The sequence below is a fragment of the Diceros bicornis genome, chromosome 2 (assembly GCF_020826845.1).
Source record: "Diceros bicornis minor isolate mBicDic1 chromosome 2, mDicBic1.mat.cur, whole genome shotgun sequence".
Classification (NCBI taxonomy): domain Eukaryota; kingdom Metazoa; phylum Chordata; class Mammalia; order Perissodactyla; family Rhinocerotidae; genus Diceros; species Diceros bicornis.
The window spans coordinates 57,531,290-57,551,432 of NC_080741.1; the positions used below are offsets into that span (position 1 = coordinate 57,531,290).

Below are 20,143 nucleotides of genomic sequence, written 5' to 3' on the forward strand. Positions count from 1 at the left end.
ATATTTGACAGGTTTATTGTTATCTTTGTATGACAGTCATGTTTTCATTTTTTTGTACATAATAATTTAACAAAGTAAATTTTTTAAAAATTTGAGGACCAGAGACCAACCAACTTTTTATTTTGATTAGCAAGGGCTTTGTTTTTAACCTGCCATTTGTTATCACTATCATCTATTTTTGCCTATCATCATATTCCCCAACATTCATCAGAATATGATATAACAGGTACTCAATAAGTATTTGTTAAATAAATGAATTTTTAACACTTAAAAAGTAGAAAGAATATACTCTCAAAGTGAATATATTTAGCCTCATTAAAAATTCAGTAGAAAGTGAGAGGATGGAAGAAGCTGAATGTATGGTACAGTCAGCCTGTGTGGAAAGCATCTCTGTAAGAGGCTGGAGAAGAAACAAAAAGCTAATTCCACTCAACTGCTCAACAAGTGTTAATTACCTAACACATGCACATGTTAACCAGGCTCAGTTCTAGTCACTGGGGATACAACAGTAAACAAGAAAAACAAAAAATCATTATATAGTCCTTATTTTTCCTATTTTGCCATTTACCAGTAAAAACTTAGTCATCAACTATCATGGTCCATTGCTGTGGATTTATTTTTTAATAGTATAAACTCCCTGGGGGCCAGCCCAGTGGCGTAACAGTTAAGTGTGCCTCTCCCATTTGGCAGCCCGGGGTTTGCAGGTTCGGATCCCGGGCGCACACAGACGCACCACTTGTCAAGCCATGCTGTGGCGGCATCCCATATAAAGCAGAGGAAGATGGGCACGGATGTTAACCCAGGGCCAATCTTCCTCAGCAAAAAGAGGAGGATTGGCAGCAGATGTTAGCTCAGGGCTAATCTTCCTCACCAAAAAAAAAAAAAAGTATAAACTCCCTGTAATATTAGGAGAAGGGTCCCTAAAACTCTCATGGTAAAAAGAATATAAGGAAAAGAACATTAGAGGGAATTAACTAAAAATGAATATGTGAAATTCCTTATTGACTTTTCTACTTTCACTTACAAACATTTATTTAGCATCTGCAATGTCCTAGTCATTATTGTTATTGATTAGGATACATCAATAAATTAAACAAAGATCCCTTGTACAAACTTCCAGTTATAAAATAAATAAGTCCTGGGGATGTAATATACAGCATGGTGACTATAGTTAATAATATTGTACAGTCATGTGTCGCTTAGCGATGGGGATACGTTCTGAGAAATGCGTTGTTAGGCGATTTCATCATTATGCAAACATCATAGAGTATACTTACACAAAGCTATATGGTATAGATTACTACATACCTAGGCTGTATGGTACTAATCTTGTGGGACCACTGGCATATATGTGGTCCGTTGTTGAATGAAAGGTCGTTATGCAGTCAGTGCATGACTGTACTGTATATTTGAAAGATGCTAAAAGAGTAGATCTTAAAAGTTCTTACCACAAGGAAAAAAATTTGTAACTATGTGTGGTGACAGATGTTAACCAGACTTATTGGGGTGCTCATTTCTCAATATATACAAATACCGAATCATTATGTTGTACACTTGAAACTACTAAAATGTTATATGTCAATTATATCTCAATAAAAAATAAAAGAACATTGTAGGCAGGGGTGACAGCTGCAGCAAAGGCCCTCAGGCTGGAGGAACATGCTTGCTTGTTTGAGAAATGAGGATGGGGGACAGTTGTCAAGGTGGTGAGAGCATATATTGGTATAACCCCTATGAAAGGTAATTCGACTATAGATTTTAACTATTTACCCTTCTGGAATTTACCTTGCAGTCACACCTTCATACACATGAAATTTTATACCAATATATAACATTGTATAGATGTAAAAAAGAATGCAAAAGCTCCATATCCGGTGAGAAAAAGTCTCCAAGACAAATTAATCAAAACAAAGGGGGAAAATTATACATATACTATACTATATTTTATGTAAAAAGAGGGAAGGGTAAGAATACATATTCACATTGTTATATGTGAAACCAAACTCTGGAAGTATACACAAGAAAGTAATAACATTGATAACCTGAGTTACATGGTGAGAAACATGAGAAGGAGATTTTTCAGATATATCTTTTTATATTTTTTAAACCATGCAAATATATTAAATATTGAAAATAATTTTAAGGAGTTACTTAAAAAAAAGTTCAGGCAGCTCATGGAATCTCAGAGTGCTAGACACAGAGAAGAACAATGCTCAAATTCTCATCACGGAGTTTGCACACTGAGCATGGGGACAGTGGAAACTACCACTACCACTTGAACCACTGCCACTACTGCCTTGGGAAGTTGGATGCATTATTAACTGTCACAAAAATTGTTATTATCATCTCTTTATAAATGAGGTGACTGAGGCATGAGAGGCTAGATATCTTGCCCAAGATATGCCACTACCAAGAGCAGAATTGTGATATAAACTTAGATAGTGTGACTCCGAAGCTTTCCCAACTAACTGCCACCCTGCGCTACTGCCCTTAGTAGAGGCTAACTGGTCTGTCCTAATAATTTTTTACCCTCTTTATACCACTATAATTAGTCATTATTGTCTTTTCTATTTGTCAAGCATTGTTGTATGAAGAGATTGATTTCGATGACTTCATCAGGAAAGAATGAAACGTGAATTCAGTAATAAATCAAGTTTTCTAGATTCAACTTTGGTTTTGCTTCCAATCTTTCTATTTCTCCTCATTAGCACTTGATGATGCAAATAGCTCTACCAGAGCTTTCTAAAATGTCATTAAATGTTTTCATACCTTAAAAGTTTTTATCTGCTCCATTACTGTAGAGCACATAGTAATAGTAGGATTCTCTTTTGGTTCTTCTTCAATTTTCTCTTCTTCCAGATGTCGTTTTTTTGCTGCCTTTCTTTTTTCTTGTAATTCCTTCTTTTGCTTCATTTGGAAAAATTTCAGTGCCTTAAAAATTTCCCGGGAAAACTCATCTACATCAGCTTCCATGCTTTCCCCATTAAGGTCCAAAAACCCTCCATCCATCCACCTGAATTGAAAGAAAAAATAATATTAAACTCAGACACTTTCGGAGTTTGAAGGCTTAGAGATTCTTTTAGGCTAGACCCCTCATTTTATAAAAGAAACAACTGAGTGCAAGAATGGTTAACAGTTTTTCTTAGTCACACAGGTAGAGCTGATGGTAGAGAGACAAGACTAAAACCATCATTTCAGCCATGCTGCATGTGCTAAAATATGTATCAGACTGTAAATGGACGACTAGTAGTATCCAAATAGAATGCAGATTTGACTCCATACTTCCAATTTTTAGTGTAAACATTAGTCAAAATAATTTATTGCATAAAAAAGTGAATTAACTCTAGAAAACCCAAATTAGACTTCAGATATTATATTAGTAAGGTTAGGGGGTACCTTAGCAACATTTGATGCTTCTCCTGTGTGATACTTGGTTTTCTTTCAAATAGATGAATAAGTCCAATTTTAAACATTTGGCCAACAACAACAACAAAAATAAATATATGTTTTACAAATCCTTTTACACCATTTGCTTAATTTTTATCATATTATTAGAAATTACCGTTTTTCTGTTCGTTGCCACTTCAAAACTAAATTAAAAAACTTCTGATAGGGCTCAATGTTAACTTTTAATTTATCCAGTTCAGGATATTTTGTCAATTCCCATTTGAAAAGTTCTTCTTCTTTATTAATAAACTGAACTGCTTCTTCAGATTCCTGAATACGTTTTTGTAGTTGTCTTACATCTGTCACATACTGAAAGCAGATAATTTTTTATCTCAAGAAATATGCAAGTAATGTTATAAAAATAAGATTATACGATACTGCACAGGCTATGTCCTTGCATTTATACACCAACTTTAAATATCAACTTCACAACATTACTATGAAAGGGAGCAAATATATGGTTATGTCCATTTTACAAATAGAAAACTAAGTCACAAAAAAGATCACATAAATAAAACCAGTTCCAGGGCCAAGAGTCGGGTCCCTGTTTGCCATAGTAAGAATATGTTTTTCTATATTTTTAAATTTATGCAAACGTGTCCTGTATTAATCCACAAGCCTGCCACAGCTACTGTCTTATATATTTATCAGACCTGTTGCATGCGGTCCAGTTCTGCAAATTCTGCAAACTCTTCCATGCGGCGTGATTCCTTTTCTATTTCCAAAATCAGTTTCTCTCTTTTGGCTATTAGCTCAGTTTCTTTTTTATGTTTAGCATTCTCAATGAGCTTTTTAAAAGACAATTTGATTATGTTAATTATTTTATTACAAAGGAAAGAGTTCTCAAATTAGAAATCTGAAAGCTTTGTATAGTAATAAAAACCATCATAGAAGTAAAAATGAGTATAAAAATAAAACACTGACTAATATTAAAATGCAAAGAATAATAAATGACAAAGAAAAAATTTTGTAGATCTCCAAAGTGACTATAATAATTCTTATTTATTAATTAGATACTTTAACAGATTGTGGGATAATAGTAAAAGCTACCATTTATTGAGCATGTGCGATGTGTCAAGAACTATTAAACACCTTACCTACATTACCACAGGTATTATTATTATTCTCACTTCAGAGACGAAGAAATTTAGACTTATAGAGGTCAAGAGACATGTCCAATGTCACAAATTCATAAAAGTCAAAATCTGGATTAGAACTTTCGTTTATCTGACTGAAGTCCATGCTTTTCATTACCATACCATCTCACTTCCCAATTTAGGAGAAACTGGTTTACATTAGGACTTTTTCAAAATCTGAACTATATTCAGTCTAATATAAAATCCTAATCTGCTACTTCTTATCTCTCTGATACTGGGCAAGTTACTTAACTTCTCTGAGACTCATTTTTCTCATCTATGAAATAGGGAAAATAGGAACACCTGGGATTTTTGTGAGTATTAAATTATTTAATAAATGGAAAGCACTTAGTGCAATGCTTACTATTATTATTATTAATTTATATAATAGTTCTGACTTCTTAATGTCAGTTCCACTTCCTACAGACCCTGTGAGTTAAGCCTAACACCCTGACCTAAGCCTGCAGGGCCATAAATGTTGCTAGCCCCAAACTCATATTGACACATGAAGTTACTTTTTTTTTTTTTTTTTTTTTGGTGAGGGAGATCAGCCCTGAGCTAACATTTGCCAATCCTCCTCTTTTTTTTGCTGAGGAAGACTGGCTCTGGGCTAACATCCATGCCCATCTTCCTCCACTTTATATGGGACACCGCCACAGCATGGCTTGACAAGTGTGCGTCGGTGTGCGCCCGGGATCTGAACCAGCGAACCCAGTGGATCGTGCGCACTTAACCGCTTGCACCACCGGGCCAGCCGGATGAAGTTACCTTTTAAAGGTAGATGGCAAGTATGTATGAAAATTAAATAAACACTGTGCTTAAAATGTCAGAATACAAAAATACACCCCGAAAAATATATTTACCTCATCATTTTCATCAAAGATGGGATTTATTTTCCAAGGCCACATAAGGACAGCTGAATTTAAAGCTAAGTCTTCTTGAGGAAATAGAAAAACATCTAAAAAGTAACTCATTCGGCGTTTGGATTCCTACAAAAGAACCTCCGGATATAACACATCATATAGAAAATCTAAGGCATTATGAAAAAGAGAAGAACCAACAACAACTTCTAATACTCTTTCAAATTTCAATTTGACTCAGATTATTACCTATTTCATGTCATCCAAATTACGTGGGTATTTCAATAGCTAAAGGATTATTTATTTGGCTTTATACCACACAATTGCAGACTTCTATTCTGGAAATAGAGCTTTTTAAAAGTTTTCACTTGCAGTTGACTTAACATAAATGTACTATTGGTCCTCCTGGTATACAACTGAAAAAGGTGACCAAATATGCAGGTTTTGTTCAGGAACCCTTTAAACTTTTGATTTTAAAAGGATTTTATATTTTTTATTCTTATGTATTTATTTATTTTTGAATCTTTGGTGACAAAGATTTGAGCAGCTTTTGTTTTGTTTTGCAACTTCAGTGACATTACCACCTTTTTTGCCTACACTTAGCATATAGCAATTGTCCAGAAGAGTTTAGGGGTGAATGGCAAAGAAAAAAAAAAGGCTTTAAAACCAATAGATTTACCTGAGTAGAGCAATTAAATATCTTTACCCCTATAGCTTTCATTGATCCATATGCAGTGTTGTAATTTTTTAAGAATTGAAATACAGATTCAAAGGCTAATTTAAGGTTTTTGCTTTGAGATATGTATATGATGTGTATATATACAATGTGAAAAATGCATTATATACATATTATATTGCATGTAGAAATATAACAATAAAACTTGATCCATGTAAAAACAGTATGGAGATTCCTCAAAAAATTAAAAATAGAAATACCATATGACCCAGCTATCCCACTACTGGATATTTATCCAAAGAACTTGAAATCAACAACTCAAAGAGACTTATGCATCCCTATATTCATTGCAGCATTATTCACAATAGCCAAGACATGGGAGCAAGGCAAGTGTCCAACAAGGAGATGTGGCATATATATAAAATGGAATACTTGGGGCCAGCCCAGTGGCGCAAGCAGTTACGTGCGTGCGCTCCCTGCGGCGGTGCAGGGTTCGCCGGTTCAGGTACCGGGAGCGCACCAGCGCACCACTTGGCAAGCCACGCTGTGGCAGCGTCCCATATAAAGTGGAGGAAGATGGGCACGGATGTTAGCCCAGGGCCTGTCTTCCTCAGCAAAAAAAGACGAGGATTGGCAGACGTTAGCACAGGGCTGATCTCCTCACAAAAAAATAAAATATAAAATTAAAATAAAATAAAATAATAAAATGGAATACTACTCAGGCATAAAAAAAAGACAAAATTGTCCCATTCGCAACAACATGGATGGACCTTGAGGGTATTATGTTAAGTGAAATAAGCCAGACAGAGAAAGACAAACACCGTATGATTTCACTCAGATGTGGAAGATAAACTAACACACAGAGAGAACAGTTTAAAGGTTACCGGGAGGAAGGGGGTTGGCAGGTGGGCACAAGGCGTGAGGGGGCGCATTTATATGGTGACTGACAAATAATAATGTACAACTGAAATTTCACAATGTTATAAACTCTTATGACCTCAATAAAAAAAACTGATCCATGTAATTAATTATATTAATAGATTAAAGGAGAAAAAGCATATGATGGTCTCAATAGATGCAAAAAAAGTGTTTAATAAAATTCAACATCCATTCATAATGATTTTAAAAGAAAAAAACTAAAAGAAGAGAACTTACTAATCTGATAAAGGTATCTATAAAAAACCTAAAGCAAATGTCATACTTAATAGTGAAATCTTGAAAGCTTTCCGTTTGAGCTTGGGATCAAGATGACTGCTATTCAACATTGTACTAGAGGTCCTAACCAGTCCACTGTAGCAAAGAAAATAAACAAGGTTTTGGAAATGTGTAATGTTTGATGAGAACAAAACCAAAACTCATTATTTGCAAGTTATATGATGGTATATGTACATGTTTGAAAAGAATCTTCAGATAAATTATTAAAATTCGGAAGAGAAATAAAAAAATATATAAAAATTTTAAAGTGAAAATTTTTAAATAAAAAAAAAGAAATTTTAAAAATTAAAAATTTAGGGGCCAGCCTGGTGGTGCGGTGGTTAAGTTCGGTACACTCCACTTCAGCAGCCCAGGGTTCACAGGTTCAGATCCCAGGCGCAGACCTATGCACTGCTCATCAAGCCATGCTGTGGCTGCGTCCCACATACAAAATAGAGGAAGATGAGCACAGATGTTAGCTCAGGGCTGGTCTTCCTCAAGCAAAAAAAGGAAGATCGGCAACAGGTGTTAGTGCAGGACCAATCTTCCTCATCAAAAAAATTAATCAATTAATTAAAAATTTAGTGATAGGTATTAATTTGTATATAAAAATAAATTTTATATCATGGCCCAAAGTATAAAATAAATATCTATGAGTCCATACTGATATAAATAAACGACTGAATAAATTAATAAGTGGGAGAGAAGAGATAAATCTCCCATGTAGAAGAATTCCAAATAAATTATGTAGCTACTGCACTGCATACAGTAACTTCCTTCCAAAGAGGACATTATGGAAAGTGGGAGAAAAAGAGTGGAGAGACCTGATAAACAATACTTCAATTAGGTCAGTGTGGTATTGATACAAGGATAGACAAAAAGTCCAACGTAACAGAATAGAACGCCTTAAAACAGACCTGCACGTATATGGACACTTGATATATGATAGAAGTGACACTGCAGAGCAGTAGGGAAGGGATAGTTTCTTCAATAAATACATATTTTCCCATCTATATGAAAAAATAATTAAATTAGGTCTCATATCATTCACAAAAATAAGATTCCAGGAGGACTGAAAACCTAAACCTGAAAGGCAAAACTAAACAGCTTTTAGAAAAGGATACAAGAAAAAAAATCTTAATGACTCTGGGTAGGAAAGAATTTCTTAAACAAGACACAGACAACACTAGCTATGAAAGAAAAGATTCCTCCATCTGATGGCATCTGACTTTTGTTCATCAAAACATCACAAAAAAGTTAATGTAAATTACAGAGTGAAGGAAAGGATACCTATTGACAGTATATTCAAAACTGCTACACTGAACAATACACTTAAAAATGGTTAAGATGGTAAATTTTATGTTATACACATTTTATCACAATTTTTAAAAAACTATTACAAATCAATAAGAAAAAGACATAACTCAAAAGAAAAATGGGCAAAAGACACACACCAGCATTTCATAAAAGAGTAACTCAAATTCATTTGTTTTCAGGAAAACATAAATTAAAAAATACAATGACCTCTACCCAACAGACTGGCAAAATTTTAAATATCTCACAATAGTAAGTAGGGGTAAAGAATAAGACCCTTATACACTGCTGATAGGAGTATAAAATTGTAACTATTTTAGAAAAGAGTTTTGCCTTAGCTAGTAAAGGTGAAAATAAGTATATCTTAAAACATCTAGAAGAAATGCATGAATATATGCACCAGAATACACGTACAGAAATGTCCCCAGCAGTATTGATGTTAGTAGAAACAACCCAGATATTCAGAACAGTAAAATTAAAATAATAAATTATTGCATAGTTATATAGGAATACTAGACAGCAATGAAAATAAACTAAAGTTAAGAAACAATGACGTTACTAACATAATGTTGAAAAGACTCAAAAGAATAGAAACAGTGTGATTCTGTTTCTATAAAGATCAAAATGAGACAAAAATTAGCTATATTGATTAGGAATGCATATTTAGATGGTAAAACTATAAAGAAGAGCAAGGAAATGATTACTATAAAAGTGAGGATAGTGCTCACATCCAGAGAAAGACAAGAGATTGTGATGGGCTTCTAGGGTGTTGGCAAGGTTCTATTTCTTTCCCTGGGTGATAATTACTGAGTGTTTACTTTATAACATTTTAAACTGTACAATTTATGTTTTATGCAATTTTTGGTATACGTTATATTTCACATTTTTAAACAAAGAATTAGAGTACAATATAGGTGAGTAGGTATATAATCTTGGCTTGGGGAAGGCATAAGCATACTACTAAATGTAGACACTATAAAAGAAAATATATTTTTGTAAATCCACACATAGTTGGTGGAACCAAAGGAAAAAAAAATGTGATTACTGTAGAAACCTCTAGGGGCGAGAGGGAGAGAAGTAGTTATGATCAGAAAGTCATACACAGAGGGCTTCTGGGGTGCTGGCAATGTCCTATTTCTTGACCTGGGGGGTGGCTACATAGGTGGTCACTTTATAACTATTTGTTTAACTATATGTTTTATACATTTTCAATATGTTTATCACTTTTCACCAAGGAAAAAAACTATTTTAAAATACGTAAGTTAAAAGATTCTTACCTTGATGCGCAAAATCAACTCTTGAATTCCCGTAGTCCGAGCTTTTTCTACATAAGATATCAGCTCCATCATCTCTTCTGTTGTCTCAGGGGCTTTTAATGCGTGCTCTTTAATTGCTTCAAATTCACTGCAAATACTGACATAATACTCGGCTTTACTATAGTTATGGTAATTAATACTATATCGTATACAATAAATGCATTATAATGATTATAAAATAGGAACTGTGATACCCTAAAAATAATTGGTTAATTCACTAAGATATCTTAAAATATTTAAGCATAACTTATTTGATAACTCAGCATACATCATACATGTATAAAATCTATAAAATTAAGGTAACATTTTCATGTGGAAATTATGGTATATTTAAATTTTTTTTCTACTGATCTCTTCAACTCTCTTGAGTATCCAGTTAAACAGTGTGATATAGAGCATACTTGGATCAGGCAGCCCTAAATCTAAATCCTGTCTCAGCTGCTACTAGCTTTGTAACTTAAGCAAATCTCTGAGGTTTAGTTTCCGTATCTGTAAAATGAAGTCATTAACATTCATCTTGCTAGATTGCTGTAATACAATAACGAATGCAAAGGGCCTAGCACATAGCACACTCTCATTTACTGGTAACTATAATTGTTAGTATAATCATTAGTTTAATTATTATTATTAGTGCCTCTTGTGAAACATGGCAGTATAGCAAGTAAAAAGATCAAACCCCTGTACACATTTTTAAAAATCTAAGAGATGACTCTCTTAGAATATCCTATGTATATAAGCATGAACCTAGATACCCTATAGCTATTATTTAACTAAAGGTACATTTCATAGGATTTGTTCCCTGTGCTTTGCAATATCTGTATTGTCATGCCATTACCAGAAATATCAGAAAAACTGCACGCAAAAAAAGAGTATAAAAGACGTTAAGTGGTTCTAAAAATAAATTTTAGCTCATGCAGGTATTTCATTTATATTATGTGGGTAATTATACTTATTCATCCATTTAATAAATAATTGGGTACCTACAAGGTGCTAAGCAAAGTTCTAAACGTTGGAGATAGAGCAGCAAACAAGTTCCTGCCCTCATAAAGCTTACATTCAAGTTGAGCAGAGAGACAAAAGCACATAAATATATAACACATAAATACATAACACAATGTTAGGTAGTAAAAAGTGCTATGAAGAAAAATAAAGCAAAAAAAAAAAGCGATCAAAAATGATGGAATGTAGAGAAGGGGCTACTGTTTTATAGAGAGTGTCCAAGGAAGGCTTCTCTACGAAGGTGATATTCAAGGTGAGAGAATTAAAAAGTGAGTCATGCAAATATTATGAAAAAAACTTCCAGGGAGAAAAAACAGCAAGGACAAAGGTCTGAGGTAATAAGCTTGGCATATTTTAGGAATGGTAAGCAGACCAGTATGAATACAAAGAAGTGGACATAATATGAAGTTGGAGAGGTGAGCAGGAGTCAGACCATGTAGGGCTTGGTAATCAATTCTTAATTATCAAAAATTTAGGAGGGGTGAATTAATGTGGATAATGCAAAAAAGACAGATGATCCTAATAGAGGCACTTTCTTCTTGCTAGAGCAGAATCCGAGTCCCTGGGGAAGACATTATAGCAAAAGAAAAGGAGGCAAACAAAATGATGCAGAGCAAGGTGACCCAAAGAGATGCTAAACCAAACTGTGAAGTAAGCAAAGTGCTCTTTAATGATGATGAATTTATTTAACAAATTGTACTTAACTTAGTGGCAAATTTCCTCCTTTTGATGTTATCTATCTCAAGTATGGAATTTAAACAGGAAGGAATTAAAGAATGAACTAGGTAAAGGAAACTGGACAACTTTTCAGCTGTTCTTATGTCATGAGTTTATAATAAGATATAGTTATTTTGTTGGAAGTAAAATAATTTTCCAGAAAAGTCACAGATACTACAAAAATAAATACCAAAAAAAAGTCACGTTGAACATAAATCATATTTAGATTAACTATGGCATTGTCATTGCTCTTACTCAACAGGATTGTTAGAAACAGTCTAATTTACTTGACCATTTTTGATATCTTTTTGTGTTGTATGCTTTTGTACAAAGTATGGCTGACAAATACTTGACTTTCTGACAGTCATGTATTTTTTTATTCATTTAAAAATATTTATTGATGTGATAACTCCCTCGATTGGGTGCCTATTCTATGCCAAACATGGTGCCAGATGCTTTACAAATGTTATCTGCGATCCTAACATTAGTCCTGCAAGGAAGGTATTTTTCGTAGCTGGCACACCAGGCTCAGGGAAATTAAGTAACTTGCCTAGAGTCATGGAACTAGTTCATGGCAGAGCCAGGATTCAAATCCAGGTCTTTTTGATTCCAAAGCACATAATTTTCAAATATTGCTTCTGGGAAAATAAACATAATAGCTAACATTTACTGAGTACCATGTTCCAGGCACTGTGCTAGGTGCTTTATATATGTTAGTTTTAATCCTTACAGAAGTTACAAACTAAGATTCCTTTGGGGCCAGACAGGTAACAAATGAGTTAGATGAGATGGATGATGAGTTGCTTAAGCACTGGGTGAACAGACCAGAGGACACATTCCCTGTCTAGAAGAGAAACTGCTTCTTGGCAACATTTACCACTGCAGGCCCAATATGGCATGGTCTTCCCACTTTTTCAAGAAAAGTAAGAGATCTGGATTGTGTGTGTGTGTGTGCGCGTGCGCGCTTGTGTGTGAAATCTCCTAATTTTGAAATGTTGATGGCACATTCAAAATTCATTTAAACAAAATAAAACAGTGTGAGATAAGTAAAACACATTTGCGTGGTACATTCAACTAGCAGGTCACTAGTTTATGAATCCAATTTTAAAACGCAGCCTTTAATTTTATTTATTTATTTTTTCCCCCAAAGCCCCAGTAGATAGTTGTATGTCATAGTTGCACATCTCTCTAGCTGCTCTATGTGGGACTCGGCCTCAGCATGGCTGGAGAAGCAGCGCGTCGGTGCGCGCCCGGGATCCGACCCCGGGCCGCCAGCAGCGGAGCACGCACACCTAACCGCTAAGCCATGGGGCCGGCCCTGAATCCAATTTTATAGCCACCCTGCAAAGCAGGTATTACCGTCTCCATTTTACGGAAGAGGAAAAACAAGCTAAGTGACACAGCAAGTAAACACTGTGGTGAGAAATGATCCTCAATCTTCTAAATAACTTTGAAAATCTATAGTTTTTCCATTTTCATGCAACCTGTATCCAAACACTGGCTTATTTCAATTTTTTTTTTTTTTTTTTACAAATCCTAGGTTGCCTCAAAACTAGTCTCAAACAGTATCAAACAAAAAGAAACCAGACCAATGGGACTACAAACAAACCTCCTTAGGGAGCAGCCACGGAGAAAAAGTTGTAAGTACTTACATTTTAATCTTTTGTTTTTAAACAAGAATTATTACTAGCAAAATATTTAGCCCTGTAATTCTGAGTTTGGCAATTAATTCTACTCACCATTCATTTTCTTTTCTATGTTTTGAAGCTATGTCATTTAATAATATGTTTGCAAAGGCTTTTGCTTTGTTTGTTAGGCCTGTCTTCAAATCTTCACAATCCAAATGCACCATAGGGTAATGAACCCACTGAGGCAAAAGCATTATTTCTGAGGTAAGACTGAAAAATTTTCCTATAAACTAAAAAAAACAGCATTTAAAACAAAAAATGCTTAGAATTTTCAAATTCATCAGTGATTTTATAGTACTGTATTATAGTGAAATTCTTAATTATATAATATAAATGCAATCTCATTTCTTTTTGCTAAGTGACTAAACTTTTTCCCGCTGTTGCATAAATCTTTTTTTCACCTGTCTTTTCACTAGGGAATTTGCCAATCTACCAGTAAATATCCAATACAAAGCCATTTACAGCATCAATATCTGGACATTTCAGAAGGTAAAATTTCCCTTGCAACTATTAAAAAAACTATCCCCAAAGTCAACTCATCTTTCTGTTTAGAAACAAATCCTTATCATGTGACAATTTGTGTAACAGACTAATATTTGCTTGTGCCATCACTGATGTCTCACTGAAGATTCTAATTCAATTCAGGAAAAGAAATATAAGGAACTTTTTGGTTTTGGTCAAAATAATCCAGAAGGAGAGAAACATTGTGTTCTGCCATTACCCAAGATCCAAGATATTGGAATTTATACAACTTCTTAATACCCAGACACTGGGATATTTTTTAAAAATTAAACAAAGTAGTATGGAAGAAAACCTGACAAGCTACGTTGCATTTTGCGCAACATATCTACTAACTTTGGGCAACTTGGACTTAATTTCACAATCCATCTTTAATGTTGCCTCTCTACCTTCATCCTTACCCCATCTTCACCCTCCATCAAAATGCCCCATTCCTTGTGTTCTTCCTTAAGGAGACTTTCCCTTCATTTGCCTCTCTCTCAAGGCTACCCTATTTTTCTAGAGTCTGCAGTATTTAGTGGATTGGGCTTAAAATTTTCAGTGTTTTAAGGGAGCTGAGGTATTCCAATTAATTAATTCAAAGACTACTTTGCGTGCCTGCTTAGCTCTTCATTGGAAATATACCAAATAGAGAGCAAATAAAGCTTATGGCACTGAAGAAGGGAGGATAGATGTTTTCTTATTCTCAAGTACCATCATCCAGTTTTTCTGGGATGTAATTAACAGATACAGAAAAGAAAATGGGCTGGATGGATCAAAGAAAATATGGCATACTGGAAACAACACAGATGTCCATTTACAGTAGAAAGGATGGTATATTAATACAACAAAGTGTTATGCTGTAATAAACTATAACTATGTGCAAAATATGGACGAATTTCACAATGATGAGTGAAAGAAGAAAAAACAAAAGAATATATATATGATATCTTTCATATAAATTTATCATGGGCAAAACTAAACTATATTATTTAAGAATGCATACATAGGTGGTAAAACTATAGAGAAAAGCAAGAAATGTCTGGATAATTGTTACCAATAAAGAAAGGAGAAGGTTATGGTTGGGGAGAGACACATGGGTAGCTTCTGGAGTGCTGCAAAGTTCTAATTCTTAATCTAGGTGGTTATTAGTTATAATTACCTATAAATCTGTACATATATGCTTTACATGCTTTTCTGTATTATGTTATATTTCACAATTAGATTACTTTTTTTAATCTATTTTTACTTATTATATATTTTTTTAATTTTTTATTTATTGCAGTAACATTGGTTTATTACATTGTATAAATTTCAGGTGTACATCATTATACTTCTATTTCTGCATAGATTACATCATGTTCACCACCCAAATACTAATTACAACCCATCACCACATACATGTGCCAAATTATCCCTTTCGCCCTCCCCCCTTCCCCTTTCCCCTCTGGTAACCACCAATCCAATCTCTGTCTCTATGTGTTTGTTTATGGTTGTTATTATCTACTACTTAATGAAGGAAATCATACGGTATTTGACCTTCTCCCTCTGACTTATTTCGCTTTGCATAATACCCAAAATGTCCATCCATGTTGTCACAAATGGCTGGATTTCATCGTTTCTTATGGCTGAGTAGTATCCCATTGTGTATATATACCACATCTTCTTTATCCATTCGTCCCTTGATGGGCACTTAGGTTGCTTCCAAGTCTTGGCTATTGTGAATAACGCTGCAATGAACACAGGGGTGCATGTATCTTTATGCAATGGTGTTTTCAAGTTCTTTGGATAAATACCCAGCAGTGGAATAGCTGGATCATATGGTAGTTCTATCCTTGATTTTTTGAGGAATCTCCATACTGTTTTCCATAGTGGCTGCACCAGTTTGCACTCCCACCAGCAGTGTATGAGAGTTCCCTTCTCTCCACATCCTCTCCAACACATGTTGTTTCCTGTCGTGTTAATTATAGCCAATCTGACGGGCGTGAGGTGATTTCTCATTATAGTTTTGATTTGCATTTCCCTGATAGTTAATGATTTTGAACATCTTTTCATGTGTCTGTTGGCCATCTGTATATCTTCTTTGGAGAAATGTCTGTTCAGGTCTTTTGCCCATTTTTTAATTGGGTTGTTAGTTTTTTTGTTGTTGAGATGCATGAATTCTTTATATATTTTGGAGATTAAGCCCTTATCAGATGTATGGTTTGCAAATATCTTCTCCCAATTGTTAGGTTGTCTAGATTACTTTTTAATGGAATATTTTAAATATACAAAAGTAGGCAAAATGTACCCATCATACAGCTTCAACAATTATGAACTCATGGCCAATCTTTTTTTCTCTATACCCCTAACAACTCCTCCTATTCTGTTTTATTTTTACACAAATCCCAAGCACCATATCATTTCATCTACATATATGTTACAGTTCATAATTTTTTATTTCCCCCAAATAGGCATGCTAACCAGAAATATAGTATGTCAAGAACTGACAAAGAGATCCAGGGATTTATTACTAAACCTAAAAGTAAATTTTTAAATAGTTATATAAACCATCTAGAAATTATAAAATTCTAGAAAATTTCACAGCAAACTACTAGACCTAAGGACAGAGTCATTGTGAAACCCAATGAAACATACGCTTAGCCTAGAGATTTAGGGCTTATAGATACTACAAGTTATGGCCAAAAAATTTAGCTGTTAGCTCATAGAACATTTATTGTACTTATTCTCTGCTCAGCATTGTATTGAGGTACATGGTAAAATACAAACAAAAGAGAATATACAATCTCTGATTTTGTGAAAGTAATAATGCACTTAGGAATTCATACTATAGCTTTAAAAAAAACCAAATATGGTAAAAAATATGCATATTAGAAAAAAACATATAATCATCTCAATAGATGCAAAAAAACCATTTAACAATATCCAACACTCCTTCGTGGTAATAACACTTGACAATCTAGGAACAGAAGATAACATCCTCAACTTGACAAGGAGAATGTAGGAAAACTCTACAACTAACATTATACTTGGTGGTTTAAAAAAGTAATGTTTCCCTCTAAGATCAAGAACAAAATAAAAATATCCACTCTCACCACTTCTACTCAACATTGTACTGGGGGTACTAACCAAGGAAATTAGGCAAGAGAAAAAAAAAAGAGGCATCCATATTGGAAAGGAATGATATAAGAAATTTTATATTTTCAAGTATATGGGGAAGCCATTCTGATTGGCCTGAATTTTATTTTAACCAGAGCAGCCTGATTTACAGCCTATCAAACATACAATGTACATTTGCTTTAACTGTTACCCTACAGTAAAGAATGTACTCTTTGAAGATAAACAAATTCATGCCTCCCTTCCTTTGATGCCAGCACTCTTTAAAGATAAGACTAAATGCCTCCTTTCCCACAGCATCAAGGCCATGTTGACTTGCTGTGTATGTGCTGATGTGTAACAAAATATCTCCTTGAACCCTTGAAAGAATGTACCCCTGTCATGCTTGATGTATATCTCTTTTGGCAATGGTATACAACCACACTGAAAACCATTCTTCTTCAAAGTGCTTCCTTCCTTTGTGAAGGCTGCACTCCCAAGCTATAGTCCTCAGCTTGGCTCAAATAAAACTAACTCTCTGCTACAGAATGATTATTGATTATTTGCATTGACAGGAGGAAGTAAGACAATTTCTATTTGCAAATGACGTGATATTGTATATAGAAAATTCTAAGCAATATACACACACATACACATAGAACTATTAAAATTAACAAAAAGTTCAGTAAGGTTGCAGGATATAAAACCAATATACAGAAATCAGTTGTATTTCTAGATATTAGAAATGAACAATCCAAAAATGATATTAAGAAAACAATTCAATTTATAATAGCTTCAAAAAATAAAATACTTAGAAATTAGATTTAACAAAACAGGCACAATACTTGTAGAACACAGAAATATTGGGCAAAAAGTGGAAAAGCACTATATGGTGACTGAAATGATGCAAAGTAGCCTCCCTGTAACCTATAAGAAATATGCTCTATATGTTCAAGGATGTGAAAGAAAATATGAACATAATAAAGAGAAAACGGAATTTACCAAAAAATTTGGGAAAATACAATATCTGAAATGAAAATTTTACTTGAGTAATAGCAGCTTAACACCAGAGAAGAAAGTATTAATGTTCTTAAAATGATGCAAAAGAACTATACAAAAGGAAGCATAGAGAGAAAAAACTGAAAACTCGGAACAGAGCTTCAATAACCTCTGGAAAAATATCAATCAGTCTAATATACATATAATTGGAATTCCAGAATTGAGGGAAGTGGGGAACAAACAAAAAGAATTGAAGAAATAATGTCTGAATACTTTCCAAGTTTGATGAGAACTATAAACCCACAGATCTAAAAATCTAAACAGTATTTCTTCTCAAGCAAAAGAAACACAAAACAAACAAAACTAAAGCACTTCACAATCAAATAGCTGAAAAGCACAAAAAAAAAAAAAAAAGAGAGAAAATTTGAAAGCAGCCAGATAAAAAACATTACAGAAAGAAACCCAGAGGAAACTTCTAGCATGACAACATGAGGAGGTCTCTGAACCTGCTCTCTAGTGAAAATTATTTTTAAAACAAGCATTTAAAGCCTCTGAAAATGGCCCTAAGAGTATACAGAAAATGAACAAACATCTATCCAGAAAAATCTATGAAAATTTGCTAAGAAGAGTGAGAATCTGCGGTATTTGAACCTAGACTACTCCCTCCCTCCCTGATTTCAGCTCAGAAAGGTGGAAACTCCACTCCAGACTAGTGTGCTCAAAAACACAAGGTTCTCTCTCCCCCAGCTTCCAGTTAGAGGACTTAACTGCTTGTTGCTGAGTCTAGGTTCTCTTTTTTTTCTTTTTATTTTTTTGTGAGGAAGATTGGCCCTGAGGTAACATCTGCCAATCCTCCTCTTTTTTGCTGAGGAGGACTGGCCCTGGGCTAACATCCATGCCCATCTTCCTCCACTTTATATGGGACGCCGCCACAGCATGGCTTGACAAGCGGTGCGTCAGTGCGCGCCCGGGATCCGAAATGGCGAACCCCAGGCTGCTGCAGCAGAGCACGCGCACTCAACCATTTGCACCACCAGACCGGCCCCTTTTTTTTCTTTTTTTATTGAAGTATACTCAACACACAATATCCTATTAGTTTCAGGTGTACATCATAGTGACTGGATATTTATATACATTACAAAATGATATTTATGTACACTACGATGTCTAGTTACCATCTGTCACCGTACAAAGTTACTACAATATTATTGACTATATTTCCTATGCTGTACATTACAACCCTATGACTTATTTATTTTATAACCAGAATTTTGTACCTCTTAATCCCTTTCACCTATTTCGTCCATCCCCCAACTCCTCCTCCCTCTGGTAACCACCAGTTTGTTTCCTGCATCTATGAATCTGTTTCTGTTTTGTTGTGTTTGTTCATTTGTTTTGTTTTTTAGATTCAACATATAAGTGAAATCATATGGTATTTGCCTTTCTCTGACTTATTTTACCTAACAAAATACCCTCTAGGTCCATCCATGTTGTCGCAAATGGCAAGATTTCGTTATATATATAATGCATATGTATATGTATACATACACACAAAGGTTGCTTCCATAACTTGGCTATGGTAAATAATGCGGCAATAAACATAGGGGTGCATATACCTCTTTGAATTAGTGTTTTCATTTTCTTCAGATAAATACTCAGAAGTGAAATTACTGGATCATATGTTAGTTCTATTTTTAATTTTTTGAGGAAACTCCATACTGTTTTCCATAGTGGCTGCACCAATTTACATTCCTACCAATAGTGTAGGAGCGTTCCCTTTTCTCCACATCCTCACCAACACCTGTCATTTTTTGTCTCTTTGATAACAGCCATTGCAACAGGTGTAAGGTGATATCTCATTGTGGTTTTGGTTTGCATTTCCCTGATGATTAGTGATATTGAGCATCTTTTCATGTGCCTGTTGGCCACCTGTATGTCTTCTTTGGAAAAATGTCTATTCAAGCCCTCTGCCTATTTTTTAATTGGGTTGTTTGTTTTTTTGATATTAAGATGTGTAAGTTCTTTACATATTTTGGATATTAACCCCTTATTGGATACATGATTTGCAAATATCTTCTCCATTCAATAGATTGCTTTTTTGTTTTGCTGATGGTTTCCTTTGCTGTGCAAAAGCTTTTAGCTTGCTGTAATCCCATTTGTTTATTTCTGCTTTTGTTGCCCTTCTCTGAGGAGACTAGTCCAA

At 34.4% G+C, this 20,143-nt stretch overlaps 1 protein-coding gene across 1 annotated transcript in view; it reads right to left on the bottom strand.

Annotated features, from left to right (window-relative positions):
• DNAH12 (dynein axonemal heavy chain 12) overlaps positions 1–20,143 on the bottom strand; it is a 203,106-nt gene that overhangs the window by 143,958 nt on the left and 39,005 nt on the right. The window contains exons 12-17 of the mRNA XM_058561687.1: positions 13,399–13,577; positions 9,905–10,040; positions 5,447–5,572; positions 4,101–4,235; positions 3,563–3,756; positions 2,770–3,013 (exon numbers count right to left, since the gene is read on the bottom strand). Coding sequence (XP_058417670.1) covers positions 2,770–3,013; positions 3,563–3,756; positions 4,101–4,235; positions 5,447–5,572; positions 9,905–10,040; positions 13,399–13,577 — 1,014 coding nt within the window. The remainder of the gene's footprint in view (positions 1–2,769; positions 3,014–3,562; positions 3,757–4,100; positions 4,236–5,446; positions 5,573–9,904; positions 10,041–13,398; positions 13,578–20,143) is intronic.